Raw genomic sequence first — 20,090 nt, forward strand, 5'->3', positions numbered from 1 at the left:
GGCGGCGGGGGGGGGGGGGGGGGGACACGGACGCGGCGGCCGCTCGCGCTCCAACGGTCGCCGCGCGAGGGCCGCCCCCACCCCCCAGCGCCGGGGCCGGCCCGCGCGCCGCCCGGCACGTGCCCGGCTCACGACGCGCTGCCCGCCGCGCCGGGACCGGCCCCCCCCCATTCCCTCCGCCCCATCGTCGCCTCAGTGCCGGTGCCCCCCCCAGCCCCGGCATCCCCATCAGCCCCGCCAGTCCCCTCAGCCCCGGCATCCCTCTGAGCTCCCGCCATCCCCCTCAGCCCCGGCATCCCCCTGAGCTCCCGCCATCCCCCTCAGCCCCGGCATCTCCCTCAGCCCCGGCATCTGCCTTAGCTCCCCTAGTCCCCTCAGTCCCCTCAGCCCCCCAGTCCCGCCATCCCCCTCAGCTCCCCTAGTCCCCTCAGCCCCCCCAGTCCCCTCAGCTCCCGGCATCCCCCTCAGCCCCACCGTCCCCTCAGCGCCGCCATCGCCTCAGCGCCTACCGTCCCTTCAGCGCCCCCAGTCCCCTCAGCCCGGCCGTCCCTCCTCAGCCTCCACTGTCCCTTCAGCCCCGCAATCCCCTCAGCCTCCCCATCCCCTCAGCGCCGCCGTCCCCTCTCAGCCCCACCGTCCCCTCAGCCCCACCATCGCCTCAGCGCCGCCGTCCCCTCAGGCCTGCCAGTCCCCTCAGCCCCGCCGTCCCTTCAGCCCCGCCGCCACCGGCAGCTCGCATCGATCCCGTGAGGGAGCGGGCGGCTGAGACCCGGGGGTAAGACCTGCTGCTCGGCACGGCCCCGCCGCCGGCCCGGAGACGTCCCCGGGGGAGGCTGGAGGTCCCTGCACCAGCGGGTGGGTGGAGGCCCTGCCACCAGCCCGGACCCGCGGAAAGGGGGTGAAACCGCGGCAGAGCGGGGAAAGCGTGTCCTCGTGAGCAGCCCGGCCTCACACACCTGTGTGGGGAGGAGGGCTGCGCTGCAGGGCCTGCGCCGGGGCTGTTCCTGGGGGGGTTTGGGGTCAAATGATAGGAAATGAAGAGCGGGGCCGAAGGGCCGGGAAATTAAATGAAATCCCGCAGAGTAATAATCTTGAGAAGAGGGTGGTGAGCGAGGTGATGATTTCTGCTGATCATCCTAACTTCTTCAGCACTGTGAAAGTCTGCACATCTGCCTCCGGGTACTCGCCGATTGGGGAAAACACCGGACATCGGGGAAATGCAGTGCTAATAAACATAAGATACTTAATCCTAACTTTATGTACACGGTGATGATCTTTGAACTGATGATTACCACCCATGAAAGAAATGGTGAAGTTAGAGCAGATGTTTGAAAGCATCAGCTTAAAGTTCACTGGTAGTTCACGAAAGGGAAAAGAAAACGAGTTTAGAAGGGATTGCAAGAGGAATACAGAACAAATCAGGAATTATGTGTCACATTGGCCCTAAAAAAACCCCAACGTTTCCAGTTCTGATCTCCCCCACTCCAGAACAGATTGGGTAGAGTTAAAATGGGATAGAGAAAATCAGCATCAAGGATATGAACTAGGTTCAACAGAAAGAAATATTGAAAAAGAAATCTTCAGAGGGGGGTTTATTGTATAAAAAGGTAGGTAGTAAAATTGTAGGTAGTATAAAGGAGGTGAGCATGACTAACAGAGGACATCAAATAGAAGAAATCAAACCAAGTACTTAATCACAGGGAAACTGGGGAACTAATTGCCACGGGATGCTTTGGGTACCAAAATGTTACGGGGGGGGGGGGGGGGAGAAGATTAGCTATATTCACAAAGAAAAGTACACCCAGGGCTCTTGAAGGTGGCACCTTTGTCACTGCTGGTCCCCAAGCCGTGCAGTAGAGGAAGCTCAGAGTTCATACCCGAGATGTACTGGTACATCTTCTCGGGGTTCTGCTGTTAGCTATGACTGGAGGCAGACTACAGGGACTTCCCCCCCCCCCCCCCCCCCCCCCAGCCTAGCATAACCATTCTTCCCATTTTAGAACAAGAATTTGCTATGAACCAAAAGGGGAAGAAAAGCAAGGAGCTGGGAAAGGAAGAGTGTGGTAATCTCTCTCTCTCTGCTTGCATCCTGTCCCTGGATCACCAGCAGTGATAGAAGAAGATGATGACATTCCTCTATCTTGGCTGCCCTCAGAGTACGAAAGTAGTGAGAAGATTAAGCACCTGCATATTTCATGGCCTTGAATACATTATCTTAGAGTTGTCATAAGATTTCTTAGCAAGAAGGTACAAAACCAAACCTCTTCCTTAACTGAAATCATCCTTATTGCTTTGGTTTACAGCGCAGCCCCAAACCACCAAGGCAAGTGAAAGTGCAGTAAGTTTTGGAAAGGGGACAAAATTGAATAAACTGATGGGAAACTGTTCGTATTTGTAAACTGAAAGCAAAATCACTCTGCTCTTCCGCATAGCTGAAGTGAGGAAAAAGATGTTAGACTGACTAGCTTAAATATTTTGGGTGGGGTTGCTAACAGAGTTCCCCACTTCAAATTAAAGCAGACAGGTAAAACAGGAAACGGGACAAGGAAAAATGATGATAAGGAGAGATTAAAAGATACTATTTTTGCCTCTTTTTCAGTAGACTGGCTGATTCTTTCTCTCAGTCTCTGCCTATCTTTGGCAGATTTAGCACATTTATCATTAGTCTGAGTCAGTAGCGACAGCAGGAAGGAACAGCATTGTCAAAGCCAAAATCCTGCACCATAGAAGGATGTTGCTTTACCCAAGGAATTAATGGCCTACAGTTCTAGTGAACTCATGCTGCTGTCTTCCCAAGAGGCTTTGCATTTTTATTTCCTCAGTAATAATTTATTCTCTTAAGAATTATATAATGGTTGCTCCGTGTAAACAGCCAAAACTAAAGCATACTGAACGCAAACCTGAAAAATCAAGAAAAAAGTCCACTTCACAAGAATATTTTCTCAGCATTCCTGAGGTTGTCTTTTGCATTACTTCAATGAAATGATCTAAGGCTTCTCCCCTCTCCCTGTGCAGCAGGAGTGCAAGAAGACTACGACTACCTGACAGTGGGAGAGGTGAGTTTTTTATTATATCATCCATAATTGAGGTCAGAGCCAGCAATATGTAGTCCATAACTGAAATGCAGAGACTGAGTCCCTAAAACTAAAAAGCCCCTGGCACTAAAGCCCAGAAACACAGGTCCCTTTTAACCGTTTCCTTCTGTACTTTGAAGCTGAGTCCATAGCTGCAAAACAGATAACTTTTTAAAGACAGAATCATGTTTTTCATCAGCATCCAGAGTGCCACATGCTCCCGGCAAAGCCACGGCTCGCACCTTTCAGCGCCTCACTACTCATGCCAGGTCACATGAGCCACGCTCCTACAGCAGGTGCGGCAGGAGGTACAGCATGAAGGGCACAGCTTCGTAGCTCTCCGGCAACGAGCGCGCTTGACTCGCCAAGCCAGCCTGATGAGAAGAGAGGTAATGGTCCCTTTAGCGCTCTCGGTAGATCGTTCTCTGAACTGTTCGTGCCTTAGACTTAATGCAGGGGCTCTGCAGAACAACTTATTCTGGGGAACAGTGGAAGTTTCCTCTCACTTGGAACGGATCGATAATAATGAAATGCTTTTTAGCAAGCAATGTTGTGGCTCAGGCAAAAGCTGTTGCACTGCACAGGATTTACAGGTAACATTGTCAGCTGCCAACAGTGCCCAGCCTTTTCAGCCAGCCTCACGGCTGCTTCCTCTCTACGTCTCTTTCCACGCACGCTTTTATCTCTCCCTCCAGCCTTCACTCAACACCTGCCTTGTCACCCTTCCAGCCCCACGCTGACCGACAGCGTTCACTCTGTCTTCCCCAAACTATGATGCTCTGGCTCTGAAGAGATGTAAGGAGCACAATCCACCCGGCAGCACGGGTTCCCTCCCCGTGGCCCGAGTTTCCTTCACACGCAGCTGTGGGTCTGGTAGCACTACTGCTGCCTCCACAGGCCAAGCACTAATTGGGAACTGCAGTTCTGTGCAGGAACTCTGGCTTTGTTGACTCTATTAAATTTGTTCCTCTTTAAACACTCACCTGTTACAAGTCTGTGATGCTGCATGCCTCCCTTCTTTCAATACCACTGAAGTAAACTGTTTTAGCAAATAGTTTACTTACTGTGCATTCAAAAGGAAGATGCACTGCACAGTGTATATCCTGAATCTGTTAAACCACATGTGTTAGTCTTTATTTCTGACACAGCTGTGCCAAATGCTTTCCTTTGGCAAGGGCCTTTGTAGCCATTAAAAAAAAAAAAAATTGTCTTTCTGCAAATCTAAATGAAATCTGCATTTTTTTCCCCGATCATGACTGAAGATACATTGTTCTTTGCCACCATATCAAATTTTCTAGCTTGTTTTTGAACAACATTAGAAGGTGACAGGGAGCACTTTACAGTCTACAGTCACAGAAGAGCAGTGGCAGTTGCAACGATGAGTATTTCGTCCCAGGACATACAAACCTTCCAAATACACCCCCCACCAAGGCTTACCCTTAGGCCGCTGTCAGCTTGCCTGAGCACTCCACTTAGCGCGGGCCAGTCCGGCTGGGTCACGCAGCATCTGGCTTTTCAAGGCAGGGCCTCAGAACTGACTGGGCGTTCAGTAAGAAAGAATTGCATACAAACATGTCAGTAAAAGCTACACTTGTGTGGGAGAGTAAAGTTGCATGATTCGCCTAAACTTTGTGAGGCTGAAGTTGTGTGCTGCTTTGGGCAACTTTTTTTTTTTTTAAATTATTATGATTTTAAACATACTGGAGACTGCATCCAGCATCTATTATCTAGAACAATTTGGCATATATAGTAGTTTTAACTTAGGAGATACAGAGATACCCAAGGTACCATAAACAAATGGCAGTGCCCAAAGTTCACTTTCACAGAAGCCTAACATTTTGGGAGAGAAATGTACTATTTAGCTCTTACACTGAAAACTGAATGGACGGAAAGACACCAAACGCACCCTCAGAAAGCCTGCGTCCTTCTTGTCCGTGCCTCTCACTTTAAACTGTTTCCTGCTCAGCACTCGCAGGGTTCACAAGGCGGCCACTCATCACGTTCCTCTTTTCTTCTTTCATAACCAAGGCTTAACATGTCTCCTCACATCCCCTGCAGTTTTAGCATTATCTATTAACGGCTTAGCAGCTGAATAATACCAACCATCGCAAGCTTGACCTGACTTCTCACTACACCTAAATCTATGTTTATTTTGTTCAGTGGCTGATGAGATATTATGGTACATCATAAGCAGTTCCGGTTGTTAATTTGCTGAGTTCTTGGCAGTTAGTGCACTGATAGGGGAAGGCTTTGATCTCACTGTTTGTGCTAGGTTTAGACACATTTCAGCGCACATACAGATTACCTCAGGCTGAATGTGTTGGCAAATTACGGCTTTATATTCTTTAAGTGATAATGCTCTGTTCTGTGCTCAATAGTCATGAGCATTAAGTGCCCTTTGCTGGTGTGGCCAGCCTGACATTACCAGTCATGAGTGTCTCACCAAAATGCCCGTATTCAGCTTTGAATGCACAGGGGGAAGTTCTGCTGAAGCATTGTCCCAGCTGGTGATGAGAAGCCCACCAGTCCCAGCAGCCAGCCCTCCACCGCCTGTCAAGATGACGCTGAAACTGTTAAGACCACAGCCTGGAAGTTAATCAGTAGACTGTCCTTTCTTGTGAAAAGATCATTCATGATCAGTATTCAGCAACATCGCCTCCAAAGATGACCTCCTTTTGTGTGACTGTTTCAGGAGCAATGGTTAATTTTTAAATGCAACAAGCTATCTTGCTCCTAACGTTTCTAATACACCAAAGCGTTTAGGTACTACCCGTCTGACACGAACACTGACCTGAACTATGGGAGCAGTTTACCAGCAATCTGCTTAATATTAAGATCCCTGGATGCTTTCAATTGAGGACCGGCTTTCTAGAGGATTCTCTCCAGCTCCACCACAAACTGTAACTTACCTGCATCACCCTTGGCACATCAGGCTGACTGAGCACAACAGCCCCCATCCGCAATCCTGCGTAGAGGAACACATCCATCAGCCTACCAGGCAAAAAGTGGTATAAACATGTTGGTGAAGAGCTAGTGAATCCTGCCTAAACAGCTCTTCCTTGGAAAAAGAAAAATTCCTCACCGAGTCATTATGGGAGAAGCTGGAAGGGGCTGGTATCCTGGGCAGCTGCAGGTTTGTTCGGAAAAGAGCAGAGGGCCTCAGAGTAGAAGAGCGTCACGTAGGGTGCTTTGTGTCCTACCCTTGATTCTTACTTGTGAGAAGGGATATTACATTCCTAACACACCTTAACCAAGGGAAAAGGTAGCAAGTAACAGCAGCCTGGGAAACGCTGTGCAAGAAGAAGAATTCACCACAAACGAAAGAATGGGTCCAAACACAGCAGCACTAATATAGAGATTTTATTTCGACTGTATTGAGTTGTACAGCACATTTTGTTTGTCACAATGCTATCGAACTGATTTTAGAGTTTTTGGCCAGCACATTGTGACGCTGAAACTCACAAGAGCTAAAAGCAGTTTGGACTAATGGCCTGAACGGAAGGGCCAGGAGTACCTAGTCTCTGGCTTCCTTATTGCTTGCAGTCATTCCAACATGTGCAAAACAGGAGCAAATCCAGTTTCTTCTGCCAGCCCAATGGTCACTCTTCCATGTCTGGCAACGACTGCAAGGTACAAGGCAGGGGAGAATGTGAAGCAAGGTGCCTTCTCTTCCCAAAGCCATATTGGTCGTTCCCAGTATGGAAAAAAAGCAGAGTCCAAGTAAGTACAGGGTCTTCAGATGATGCTAGCTTTGCTTGCACTATTGGGATTTACAAAACCAGAGGCTGACATATCAAAGTGCAGGAAAGGGTCATTATTCCATTCCCTCTGCCGGAGATGACAAACCATTAGCAAAACAACTGGGAGATCACAACAGTGTAAAGTACTTTGCCTTGTTAGAAGACCAAACGTCCTCACAGGTCCTCCCCCCACATACGAAGTCTCAGCTCATGAGGTGCAGAATATATCGGGCATTTTCATTTAGCTGGAAAGAAAACCTGCATTTCTGCAAAGAAATGCCCCACTTTCAAACTCTTCTTCCTCATTAATATCCGCAGATTTCTTAGAAAGGAGGCAGGATGGATACTCCTCGAGGGATCTAGGGATTAAAAGCCCACCTGAAGCCCACTTTCTTTCTAGACCTTTCTTTCTTTCTAAACCCAGTTCCTTTTCCTTAGAATGAGTTGGGATTCCTGCTCTCTAGTTTAAAGAAGAAGTAGAGAGGCGATTACGAGTTGGCAACTCTGAACTTTGACCACCGTACAGGAGACAAAAAAAGAAGTCAAATTCAAGAGGCATTTTAGGTAACGCTGGGGCAAGTCAGAGAGATTGTTTCCACCACTGAACAGATGCCACACGTCATGTTCATCACTGTAGCTTGGCTGTACATCCTAAAGTGAAAAGCACAGACCGTAGTGTCTATGTCAGCCAGTGTCCTTCCCCACCCCCGTTTTGGTATCGATGCTTCATTCTCCCTTCTTCGGGTTACATTAAGTGCACAGAAATATATAGCAGCATTTGGACTGAAACCCTCACATACACCAGACAGCACATTCCAGGAGGTAAAACAACACATTATGGCCTATACCCTCAAGGTATCAAGTTTTCAGGATAAAGAGCAGTAGGAAGTGGAGAGCTGAGGGCAGAAAAGGGGAGGAGGAGCAACACAGGAACACGAGTTCCGTTTCCATGCCAGGAGAGGATCAGGGTGCCATTCCTGTGTTAGCACCAGGCTGTGACACGACCGCAGACAAAGCAGACGGGCAGAGCAGAAGTGAAAAAGCCAATCTCCCATCTCCCCGCAGTGTTGGGGGGCAGGGGCGAAGTCAAATGCATTCACCAATCCTAGCCGAGCATGAAAACAGGCAAAATCTGCTCGGCCCGTTTTCAGCCAGAATGAATTTCTCTTCAACGCTCAAGAGAAAATCAATTAGTGATGGCTAATGTGTCTTGTTCACCAAGCTGATCGCAAATCACACTCATGGAAAGAGAATCTACAGAACTGCTCCAGGCTGAGGCCCTTCCAAAGCACACAGTACCACCTGGAGTCTGCCCTCTTCCTTCTCGTACAGAAGCCTGCCTTTGTAGGGGGAGGTGGTTCTAAACATGCCTTTCTATTGCTTTGGGGGTACTTTGCACAGGCAAGATCTGTGAAAACATTGCTTTCCAGCCCACAAGAGAAAGAGGTCGCAATCCCCTCTTTAGCCCTAGGTCATCAGACTACAATGTACGGGCCCACCGGTACCAGAGCGGGGACACACACCATACTCTCTAATCTGAGCTCCTCTGCTCCAGACTGATAGTAAGACTGCTGAAGACAGTGCATTCAAGCTTGGTGTTCAAGTGTTGCACCAACGGCCTTCACAATCACAGTGGAGGCAGAGTCACCCTTCAAACCCATGAGAGAAAAGGCTGGGCTTAGACAGGTCCCTTGTCTGGCATTCAGCTGGAAGCTGTGGCGATGGGTTTCTTCAGATGTTGGCTCATGAGCTCCCTGGCACGAGACACCTGGATGTGGTCATAACAGGAGTTACAAACGAGGACAGGGTCGTACAACTGCTGATCAGGGATGGGCAACTTCAGATGGCAGCAGCCAGCACAAAACACTTCCCACAGTTCCTGTCAAGGAGCAAGAAAACCAGTGAAAAGAGAGCTGGGAACGCCACAGCAAAACTTCAGCAAGCGCAAAGGATCCAGTTCAGGAGCGAAGTACCAGCATTACTTACGACTTGTCAACATGTTTCTTAAACTATGGTCTCCAGTGCAAGCTAACTGGCTAGCACGAGAAAGGGACTAATGGGCATTACTACCCAGGAGAAGGATCAAAGGCTGGAAAAACAGAAACAAGAACAATGTAGAATGGAAGTCTGCACGGAATTTATGAGGCCTGGCAAATAAAGGAAAGACCTAAAACTTTCTCCTGGGAGCTGGAGGGAACAAACATCGCAGACAGGCATTTTGCGAGGTTTGTGAGAAACAGGCTAAGAAGAAGAGTGGAACTACAGCGATAATATTGTTTACCTGCAGTGATGCCTCCGTTTGGCCAGCCAGAATTCACAATCGCAGTTAAAACAATGCGAGGCCATGTGGTCTGGAACCCACCGCGTGACCTAGGGCAGACACCAGTCCTCATCAGCTTTCAGTCTGTAACACCACAACGACCAGGGCTCGGGACCCCAGCGCAGGTTGAGATGTGGCTTTGGACCGCAACAGGCTAGCTCAGAGCGAGCCCACCCCACAGGTCCCCTTCTATCGGATGCAGCAGCAGCAGAGGATGCAGAGGATGTGTTAAAGGACAAGGGTGGCTGCTCTCTGCCTTGCTTCCAGACCACTCTCTGCTGCTGTAACCACCAAAGCTAGCTGCAAAGAAACATTCTCTCCTGCTGCATTACAGCTGCCATAACAGGACACGTACCTCAGTCTCCTTCTTATCAACAGGCTCCCAGCTCGCTTCTGACAAACAGTCTTCACTATGATCAGAACAGAAATCCTCAGTGTCGCTGCCATCCGATTCCTTCAAACATGTCTGCAAAAAGAGACAAAGTCACAAATCCCCTCAGCTGCCTCAGTCACACAGTCAAGGGCATTCCCTGCTCCGGCCACACTCCGTGCTTGTGAGGGGCACGTGGGTGGCTCCACAGCTCCCCATACAAGGAGGTAAAGCTTTCATGACCATGGTAGGAGCCATTGCTTGGCCCTCAAGAAGCAGAGATACCTCTGGGTGGCATGAGGACACGGCACATGGACAGGAGGGGAACAGGGCTGAGGAAACACAGGAACAATCTTAACCACCCACTCCAAAAGTAAGAGCGCGAGAACCGTGGGTTGGAGAGGGCGGTGTGAGCGGGGTGCAGGGACCACCGCTGCTGGAGCCGCACTGCCGGAGTTGGGGTGTTAGAGGCAGTTACTTACAAAGTCGTCCTCGTAGTCCATCGGAGGCTCGGCCGGAGGGGCGCAGAAGTGGCGGATGTCCAGGCGCAGCTGCAGCTCTCGCACCTGCCTGCGCAGCTGCTCCACCTCCTGCTTGTAGCTGGCCTCGATCTGCCGCAGCCTGTGCTGAATCACATCCGTGGGGAAGGGGAGCCCATCATCGTCCAGGTAGAGAGGAGGCACAGGAGAAGGACATTTTGGCGGCACGTGCTTGGGACCAGATGCTTGTTTCAGGTGGCAGGGTAGCCACGAACGGCTGGGCTTCCCTGTGGGGCCTGCAAAATGCGTGCCGACGTGGCCAGAGCAGACTGAGGGTTTTGCAGCTTCTCTGGCAGACCACTGCCCACTGAGGCACAGGCCTGGTGCCCGCAGAGGTTTGCTGCTCAACCTCTTGCTACAGCAGCCATAGGAGAGGAGGTGTCTGGGTGCAGGCTCCCCATTGGGGAGCGATGTCACCATTCCTTGAAAACTGTCCCAGTTGGACCCCAGGAAGGAGAACTCGCTGCTTTGGCTCTGGGAAATGGGCTTGCGCCATTGCTCTAGCGGGACTCTCCCCAGCCGGCCAGGCTCCTCGCAGGGCACACTCCTTCCAGCATCACCTTTGCCGTTGTCTTCCTCTGGGCAGGGGGTGGCTGGGGCAGGGCCTGGGATGTCCTGGCAAGGGGCGCTTGGTGCCAGGGACTCCTGGCTGGGAAAGTCTTGGCAGGTGGTGTTTCTCTTGGGACAGCCTCCTCCGTTGGACACCAGGCCAGTAGCCTTCAAAGGTTCCTGGGGACAGGTTTCTAACTGCTTTCCAGAACCGGTGGAAACCCTGTCAACATTTTCCTGTCCGGAAGGATTTGGAGCTGGACATATGCCATCCAGTTCCTCCGTGTATGTTCCGTTTCCCTTTTCTGCCTCCAGAGAGACGCTGCTTGCTGGCACAGAAGCCCAGCTGCTCAGTTGCTTGCTATGCCCTTCGTGCTCAGCACGGCTGCTACAAGCGCTGTTGGCTTGCAGGGGAGTGTTTTCCCCTCGCTCCTCCACCGGCCGTGTCTCTCCCGCAGCCACCGCACTGCCTTCGCCCAAGTGCGGCTCGGCTCCCTCAGCGGCAGCATGCCGGGCTTCCAGGCCCACCCGGACTTCCTGACAGTGGTTATTCAGGTTGGGATCACTAGACGTGCGGGTCAGCGGGCTGCTAGAGTCGCAGGCTGAGAGCAGGTCATCCATAGATCTTGTCTTTGGTAATCTAGAACCCAAAAGCAAAGCAAATTGCACAACAAAATTCCTGAAACTTCCCTCATTTCAGTCAAAACTGAGATGAGGGAAGGGAAATGTTCCTAATTACAGATCATGGGGTGGGTGGGGAGAGGCAGTGCGGCAGCATGAGCCGAAATGCACAACACTACAGCGTGACCTCTGCAGTCTGCCTTTTTAGGTGCAGCAGGGAGCTGTACACGTTCTTCTCCAAGTGGCTGGGACAATGCTACAGAGCTCTTGCTCTCCACAAGAAAGATGAGAACAACAGGTAAAACAGAGGAACTACAATGAGCAAGGAGGGAAAGAAGGCCTGTGGGTAGGCAGCAACCTGGGCCTGGAGCTCCCGGCTCTTACCTGTCCAAACATCTGCCACTGAACTCCTGGCTCTGAGATCCAGAGGGCAGGTAAATGTCCATATCATCCTGTCCCAGAGGATGCGGCGAGGAAGCTGGGAGATACACTGCTGTCCAGACGTGCAGAGCTCGTACGTGGCACACTGGATGCAGCACCTGCAACAACCACTTATGATCAGAGATGAATGCAAAAGGAAACCCCTCCAACCTCTCCCCACACACTCCCTGGTGCCTGGCAGGCAAAAAGCCTGGAAAGCTGGGCCAGGAGCTCTGCTGACCTGCTCAGACCCTGGCATATAGAGAAGATTGTGGAAGTTCTTATTGCCAGCCCGCAGGAGGGACCACACGGAGCAGGTACGCTTGTAGATGTTGTGCATCTCTCGCTCGCAGGGGCTGTTCCCAAGGAAGGTCCCATAGAGGCAGGAATACGTGTGCTGCACCAGCTTCACCTGCAGCGTCAGAAGGGGAACAATTGTCAGGGCCATTGGGAAACGGTGTCTCCTGTCTACAGGGGAAACATCTTCCACTCCTCTGGGATGGCTCACGCACCTCCTACCCAGCCGGTGACCCTACTGCTGTCCTCTCTGCCACCCAGGGCAGGACAGAGAGGGGATGGCAACAGCAATCACTTAAAGTGAAAGCCACAGTCAACTGATACTATACCCATCCCTCTATAACCCTAACCCGTATTATTTGATAAGGCAGAGATTAATAGCTATTGTTTCCCTAATTTATTTTTTTTAAATGTTTTAGACTCATATTGCTCCGAGATATGCAAATCAGGCTTTTAATCAAAACAGTGCTGCTGATGGTATCTGAATTCACTGGGCTAGAAAGGGACCTGGAGAAGAAGTGATTCCAAGAAACCAGAGAATATAAACCCTTTGTCACTGTGCAATCTGCTAGGTGCTCCAAGCCTGCAGAACCCACTAGGAGGAGGAGGAAATTGCAAGCAGCTAACAGAAGCCGGCAGAAGCATCACACATACAGAACCAGGTCAAAATACCACAACTGAAGGGCAGGGCTGGACCCACACAGTGAAGGTATGTCAGGAATGCCAGCAGAGAGCCCAAGTACTACTCAGACACTTTCCCATTTTTAAAGAACTCAATTTTTGTTTTCTTTCAACTACAACACTGTAAAATATCATGGCCTTCCCTCTGCCTCTGCTCACATCTGGCAAGGGATAAAGAGATGTTTGCATGCATATTTCTTACCAAAAAAGCTTCGTTAAATTCAAAGAGGCAAGGAAATTGCTTCAGAAGCTGATGAACAGCATCCAGCCACTGGAGAAAAACTGGGCACTGCTCGTTCTGATCTTCCACCTTCTCCTGGTGACCACAGCGATCACCAAACTTGTGACCAAAATCCAGCCAATCCGATTCAACAAGCACCTGGAAGCCCTGCAAATAAAAGAAAAAACTACCTGCAGACGCTTTGCTGTAGGCACGTAGCAGGACAAGGCAAGCCCCATCCGCCAGCAGTGCCAGGCAAACTCAGGACTTCCGAAGGGCTGGAAAGGAGGCTGCACCGGTGCTTGGTTGGGGAGCAGAGCTACCTGAATGTCAGAGGTTTCCAAACACAAACTAACAGCTGTTATTTCTATACAATAAACAGCTTGGAGAATATGCATAATTAAGAGTAGAGAAGCAGCTGAACCTTGAACACAAGAGGTTATTTACCACGGTACTTCACCAAGCTGGGCAGAGGAGCGAGGTACAGTTCACCAAAAACAGGCAGGAAGAAAACGTGGAAAAACCCAACACCCACAATAGTAACGCCACTAAGTTAATAGTAAAGCCACTAAGCTTATTGCCAAGTGCGATCCTGCTCCTTTCTCCGGAGACTCCGAGACAAAAGCTGCCTTTTAACAGACATGAACTAGCAGCATAGCACAACTCATACCTCCATGGTCCTGTAGTAAGGGTCCAGAAGAATCTTTGCCAGCGCTACAATCTGCGGAGTCCTGTCCCAGCCGTCTGAGCAGTGAACCAGCACTGGACGCCCTTCTCTGTCAACCGCACTGGAGACCAGCACCGCTGCCTTCAGCATGACAGAAAGGTGCTGCAGCCACTTGGTACTCTCCAGGGCTGAAAGCCAGCTAGAAAGCGTGCAAAAAGCAAGAAAATGGTTCCTTAGCTCTCCAGTGGAAAAAAAAAAAAAAAAAAGATGTATTTTAAGCTAGGTCTTTTTGGAGTCCTCAATGAAAATCAGTCCTTTCTAAAACATGTTCAAGAGGAGCCAGCCAGCCTGGGAATAAGTGCAAAGAATCCAACCCCTGAATTCAATTTTTCCCAGATAGAGCTACATTTTAGAAACCCTCAGAGGACACATACACAACCAAGTGACACTGAGGCAGTGCTGCAATCCCTTCTGGATTACCAGGGATCAAAATAAGCAGCATTCAAGCACCATGAGCACTTTCCTATCCCTCCATTTTCTGAGGTAGAAACCTGGGATAGGAAAAAGGAAAAAGGGAGGGCAAAACCCCCAGGACGTTCACAGATATGGCATCAAACGCAGCTGGAGAACAGTCACTTACTTGCTCGGGTCTGGCACCTGACTGCAGACAGCACGCAGATACTGGAAACTGTTCCGGATGGAGTGGATGTTGGCCATGCCCATGAACACGACTTCACAGTTGGGGTAATACTCTGAACACAACAGAGACAGAAACATTCAGAGAGAGCTGCTGCCACTACAGCAACTGCCTCCATACACTTACTTTAGCCGTCCCCTCACAGCACCATTGCTGGTCTCCAGTTTCTCTACAAAAGCCTTGCAGGCCAGAAGCAATATATCTGGAATAATGGACTTTGCACGAGTGAGAAGGGGAACGTGCTCCCAGAGACCGAGTACCAAAATGCTGACCCGACCCCCAACTGCGCTCTAGGACCCACTCGACAAAGCAGGTCCAAGAGGAAGATGTGCCGGGATGCGCTTAGGCCTCTGTACCTTCACATTCGCAGCCGCCTCCCTTCGCTCTGTTGGCCACAGCCGCAGTGTAGGACCTGGCATCAAGAATCAGCAGCTTCTGAGGAGTTCCTGCGTTCTCCACACCTGAACACGCGGTCAGGGACGAGTCTGCAGAGACAGCACGGACTGAGTTCCTGGCACCTCCGTCCCTCCTATGACAGGCCTCCAGTGCCACCCAACACTGGCCGTGAATGAGCCCAGAGACTCATCCCACACACCGCAGTCAAGGCATGACAGGGCCCAGATTATCCATCTGGATATCGGGTTTAAACCTTGCATTGTATCAGCCCTGTTAGCAGCAACAGCAACATGGAGGTGTAGGAAGCACTAGATAATTCACACGTTTAGGAGAGTGGAAGGGAGTAAGCTGTCTCACCGAAGTCAGCATCGCAGGCCTCGCTGCCGTCGCTGCTCCCGTTGTGCGGCATGCCACCAGGTACCTTTACTCCAGGGTTCAAGGCACAGGCTTTGGCAATAGATGTCACAAGATACTCGTCGTCAGCATTTCGCCAGCCCCACCAGCTGATTTCAGGCTGGCTGCAGCGTGCAATCACCGCCCCATTGCGCACGTGTCTGCAAAGGAAGCGAGAGCCTCATGAAGCCCCCTGGAGAGGTCAGGAACAACCCCAGCAAACTTCAGCTACAGTCAGCACCTGTGCAGCCCTCCTCGCTGCTTTATCTACTGCATTTACTCTTGCATTCAAGCGGTGAAACAGGGCAGGGCATTTCAAATAACCATTATCCATAACAGCAGCAGTGACACGGAGGCTGTCACTCGCATCACAGCGGTGAGGAACAGAAGATGGCTGTGAGGAGCGCAGGAGCGGCTAATGGAGATGGAACAGCGGGCAAAATGAGATTGCAGAGGAGCACGTCGCTGCAGCGCTTGCTGGAGCGGCTGTCGGGAACAGCCAGTGCCAGTGGGTGGTGGCAGCTCTGGGGTCTGCTGCAGCTCGTGGGACGTCACGTCCAGGACCCACGGCTGCGCCCTGGGACTCGACTACCACTGAAATGAATGGGGAGTTTCTGCAGCGAGGGGGAAGCCGCCAGTTGTTCTAGCCATCACTCTACTAAACTTTTTCTATTTTTATTTACAATAATATAAATATGTATTATTAACTATAAATATATAATATATAAAATGTATATTATTGGCTATAGATAGGTAAATATTTTATATTAAACCAGAGAGGAGAACTTTAAATAATTATGGTGGTACTTTGGGAAAGTAACAGAGGAAGTTGAACAGTTGTGCACCTTGCCCGGTCTCTCTGAGGACCCTTCGGTTGTGGGGTTGCTGAGGGTCGAAGAACAACAGGTGCCAATCGCTACCACAACGGTGCACCGGCGGCAATAGTAAAATAAACAGCATTTATTTTAATGCTGTTCTGTTCTCCCATTCTCTTTTTTTTTTTCCTCCCTTAAAATACGTACTGGTTGTTAAACCATTTCATTTATCGCTTGTAAGTTAGAAAGATTAGCTCACTCAGCATCAGACTGGTTAGTTTCTGGGTGGAGGCCCGAGCTGGTGTTTATTAACAACCCCTAAAATGTGAACCCTACCCTGGCTGTTGCTTATTGACGCCTGGCAGAAGGCCTGAAGTAGGAATAAGCATTAATTTTTCACATGAACACACTAGTCAAGTCATTCACAAATGGCCTGGAAAGGGAATAGACCGTTAGGTGACAAAGTTGCTGGTGATACAGAATTATCCAGGCAAGTCTATGGCTGTCTGGAAAAAGTTGCAAACGATCTCGTGATACTGGCTGATAAAAATACAGTATGAAATTTAGTATTAATAAATGAAAAGCATTTACATATGATCAAAACATAACCCCAGCTATGACATGGAGCAGTTCGGTACAAATCAGTGGCCACATCTCAAAGACTTTGAAGTCACTGTGGAGCTCCCAAAAAGCCTCAGCTCAATTCTCAAGAGAAGCAAAAAGGTTAAGAATGCGCTAGCAGTTACTTGGAAAAGAACAAGACAGAAACTATTATGGCATCACACCTTACACATCTTCAAAATGACACAAATTTCTCACTAATCCATCTTCAAAAGGATAATGTAGTACTCAAACCTCCAGAGAAGGGTGGCAAGGACAATCAGAGGCATAGAAGAGCTTCGCTACATGGACAACTTAAGTAGAAAACAACTCCCCACCGTGAGAGAAGGACAAGAATGGATGAGAGGCATAAAAGGTCATGAGAGATATAAAAAAGTGAGTTGGAAGATTAGTCTTATTCTTCCCTGATAGAAACACAAACAAGCACTGGAATGGTCACGCCATACGTTTAAGAAAAACAAGGAGTATTTTTTGGACAACAAAACAAAACAGACAGCGACTCACTACCATAGTGCAATGTGGAAGTATAAATTGGTTCCAACATACATTAAAGCCATAGAGCTAGGTGCACCAAGTGACCACGAAACACAATCACACATTCTCCTGAATATCTGTTGTAGGAAATCTAAGACACCAGCTGCTCCAAAGATGCACCAGGAAAGAACACCTGCATACCTCTCCCATTTGTTACACTTCCCCGAGACGCTAGTCCTGGTGCCTGGCCCTTCTCGGAGACAGGATAAACTGGACAGCCCCGCACCTCAGTTCCTCACAACAACAGTGCTTGCCCCTCCCTATCCCACCACCCCCCATGCAGCACCTCTCTGAAGATGAGCTGGAGCAAGAACAAAGATGTAGATAAAGCACCTGACAAACCACATCCAAGTACTGGTTTTTTGTTTGTAGGTCAACACCTCTGAAAAAGTTGCATTGGTGGCAAAGTAGGGGACGTAACGCTCTAGATCCTACAGCGCACTAGCACAAGCCTCAACCCATCACCCAAAGGCTGTTCAGCTGCCAGTGAGGGCTATTAGAAGCACTCTTGAAGCTATCTCTTTTTCTCATGCTGCCCCCCTATGAGGGGCTCTGCTGTTCCACGGAGGATGACAGTGCCTGTTCATGTTATTTTCTGTAAGGCAGCACACCAAGAAAGTGCGTCGAGGCTTTGAACCCCTTCTAACAGTGGTGCACAGTATCTCACCAGCAGCTACTGCCGTTTGCAGGAATGGTTTTGCTTCTCAAAGACAAGGTCCCCTCATTCTCCTGAGGCAACTTATCAATAAACGTAGAAAATGTATTATCATTGATGACATCTCATAGATAATACTGATGAAGACTTTAAACCAAAGACTTCCACATGTTCAGCTAAGTCAAAATACTGTGAGGTCCTTTTTCTTTCAGTGCCCTCCTCTGCTGCTGTTTTGTTTTGCGAGGTGACTTACAGAGCAGTCGGTCCCAGGAGATCTATTCCTGCCTTCAGGATCACTCAAGGATGGTTAATACAGACAGCAGCAAAGGCTTTGTTTATACTCGTAAATGAAATATAGCCAAGGTGTGGACTTAAGCGCCGGCCTGTGATCATCCAAGCTTGTTTGTTAGCACACCCACAGTTTTTGGCCTGTGCCAACCAGCACTTTCCCAGACAGCGCCTGAGCATGTTTTTGGGAAATGCAGGTGCTGTGCCAGGGACTGCTCCCAACAGGCTGTTTGGATGCCACGGCACTGTTTTGGGATGCAGAGGGTAGAAAAAGAGCTTAGCTGTGTAGGCCGCTTGAAGTTAGCGGTAGCCTGCTTAATGCAATACTACAAACAGTGCCAAAGAGTCGTATTAAACTCAGAAAACTTCTTGGTAGCACAGTCTTCTCAGCACTGCAACAAATGCTGGGCAAGGGATGGCCTTGAGGTAGCCAGTTTCAAGAGACATAATGACGTGCCAATAAACACAAGGAAATATGGCCAGCATCGATGAGCAGGAAGTCATCAGCCAGCAGAAAGTGCAGCAGGTGCCAGCGGACGAACCAAAACCACAACTGAGCTTGTCACGAGCTTCCCAGGTCAGGGGAGCAGCCATAGCTTGACTCGGCATTCCCTTGCTAGTCTTTCCAGCACGAGCATATGAAGCATTTTGGGACTTTTCTTACCGGGGATTTTTGTGGAGGTTTTCCTCAAAGAAAAAAAGTTCCTTTCTTGAAACTAGAATGGCAGAAGGTGCCATAGTGTTTTAACTTATGTGGACAAAATTATTGTTTAGGGATCCTCAGTGTAGTCTTAATGACTTGAGACCCTTTCAGAATCCAAAGCTGCAGTATGAGGTGCCTTTGTAGTTTATCAGTTGAGCTTTTACTCCCAGATTCATTCAGAGCACAAGGCCAGAGCACATCTGATGTTACTACATATGCCATTTAACCCATAACAATCATCCAGAAAGCATCAACTAATATCTCTCAAGTCCCCTCTCTTATTTTCTGGCCATAAGAGTGCTCATCCACAATGCAAGGTCAAGCAGCTTAGCTTAAAACAAAAGCAAGCTGAGAGAGGGTTTACAGAGCTGTCGCCTAAAGCTTCCCAACTGAGATGCATGTACGCAAGTGCTTTCATTTCCTGAGTCTCTGGGTTAAGCGCCTGGCTCACTCTGGCGTGATCTGAAAGCCTGAGACCCAGCGCTCAGCCATGGGGCTGGAGCAATGTCCACTGTTTGCCCGCTGCTTCCCTGACAGCCACTGCACCACGAACACGGGCAAAGGTGATGCTGAGCATCTGTGAGGAGCTCTCTTGCCAACCTAGTCCCAAGGTCTTCTGAAGGTGGCTGTGTAGACAGAGAGTAATAACGAGGAGCGGCTGGCATACAATGCCCGTCTGCCTCTGTAGTCAGCTAAATAATTAATTGCATCCTTTGCGTTGTTTTAAAAGTGAATTGTGCCTGGAGGCTCCTGCATCTCTCCTGCGCATCTCCACTGAGGACTCAAGAGATGGAGACCTGAATTTCTGCTTTGCTTAACAGCTAAATTATACTTTTTTAAAGCAAACTGATAATGTGGTACCTTTGGTGTCATGTTTTACAGGTCTGACTGTGACTCAATGAATTCAGCCTCGTTCTCCAAAAGCTCTGAAGTCTACCAAACAGTCCTGCGGTTACAGAGTCCCTGGGATGCACGCACCCGAGCCCACTTGTCCACTCTCTCCTGAACTATGAGTGAGGAGGAGCAGCTGAGCGTGAGGCTTTTCATTTCTTCCCCTTCCGTACAGCACAAGGCACTCCAGAAGCAGCCATGGCCCTCCTGGACCCTCCTGGCCAAAAGACTTCAATCTTGAGGGCAAAGGCATGAGTGCATGAAAATGAGAGATACAGATGGGCAAGCACTTGTCGCATCTTGTAACATCGCTTGTCAGCATCTTCTAATCTGATCCCCGGCTGCAAAGGGTTGCAGCTCAGCTTGTAAATTACTGGGTACCATTACAGTGATATTATAAAGGAAGGAATGAAATAATTGTTAACAGAGTAGCAAAAAGACATGGCTTTGCCCTCGGGCAGGGAGGCACACCGGGACAGCCTCCAGCGCCAGGCCATTTTTAGCAAAAGTAATCACAAATACAATTAACTTCTTAGCTGACTTGGCTACAAAGAGGGAAAGGCTCCATGTGATAAGCAGCACTCATTACTACTCTGCTG

At 49.5% G+C, this 20,090-nt stretch overlaps 1 protein-coding gene across 1 annotated transcript in view; it reads right to left on the bottom strand.

Annotated features, from left to right (window-relative positions):
• Positions 1-6,423: 6,423 nt before the first annotated feature.
• Positions 6,424-20,090, bottom strand: part of MTMR4 (myotubularin related protein 4) — a 53,201-nt gene continuing 39,534 nt past the window's right edge. The window contains 12 exon segments of the mRNA XM_050908930.1: positions 6,424-8,683; positions 8,686-8,693; positions 9,096-9,184; positions 9,490-9,600; positions 9,987-11,232; positions 11,598-11,752; positions 11,875-12,045; positions 12,814-12,999; positions 13,502-13,697; positions 14,139-14,250; positions 14,552-14,680; positions 14,949-15,145. Coding sequence (XP_050764887.1) covers positions 8,517-8,683; positions 8,686-8,693; positions 9,096-9,184; positions 9,490-9,600; positions 9,987-11,232; positions 11,598-11,752; positions 11,875-12,045; positions 12,814-12,999; positions 13,502-13,697; positions 14,139-14,250; positions 14,552-14,680; positions 14,949-15,145 — 2,767 coding nt within the window. The 3' untranslated portion in view covers positions 6,424-8,516.

This window comes from Gymnogyps californianus, chromosome 20 (genome assembly GCF_018139145.2).
Source record: "Gymnogyps californianus isolate 813 chromosome 20, ASM1813914v2, whole genome shotgun sequence".
Lineage (NCBI taxonomy): Eukaryota > Metazoa > Chordata > Aves > Accipitriformes > Cathartidae > Gymnogyps > Gymnogyps californianus.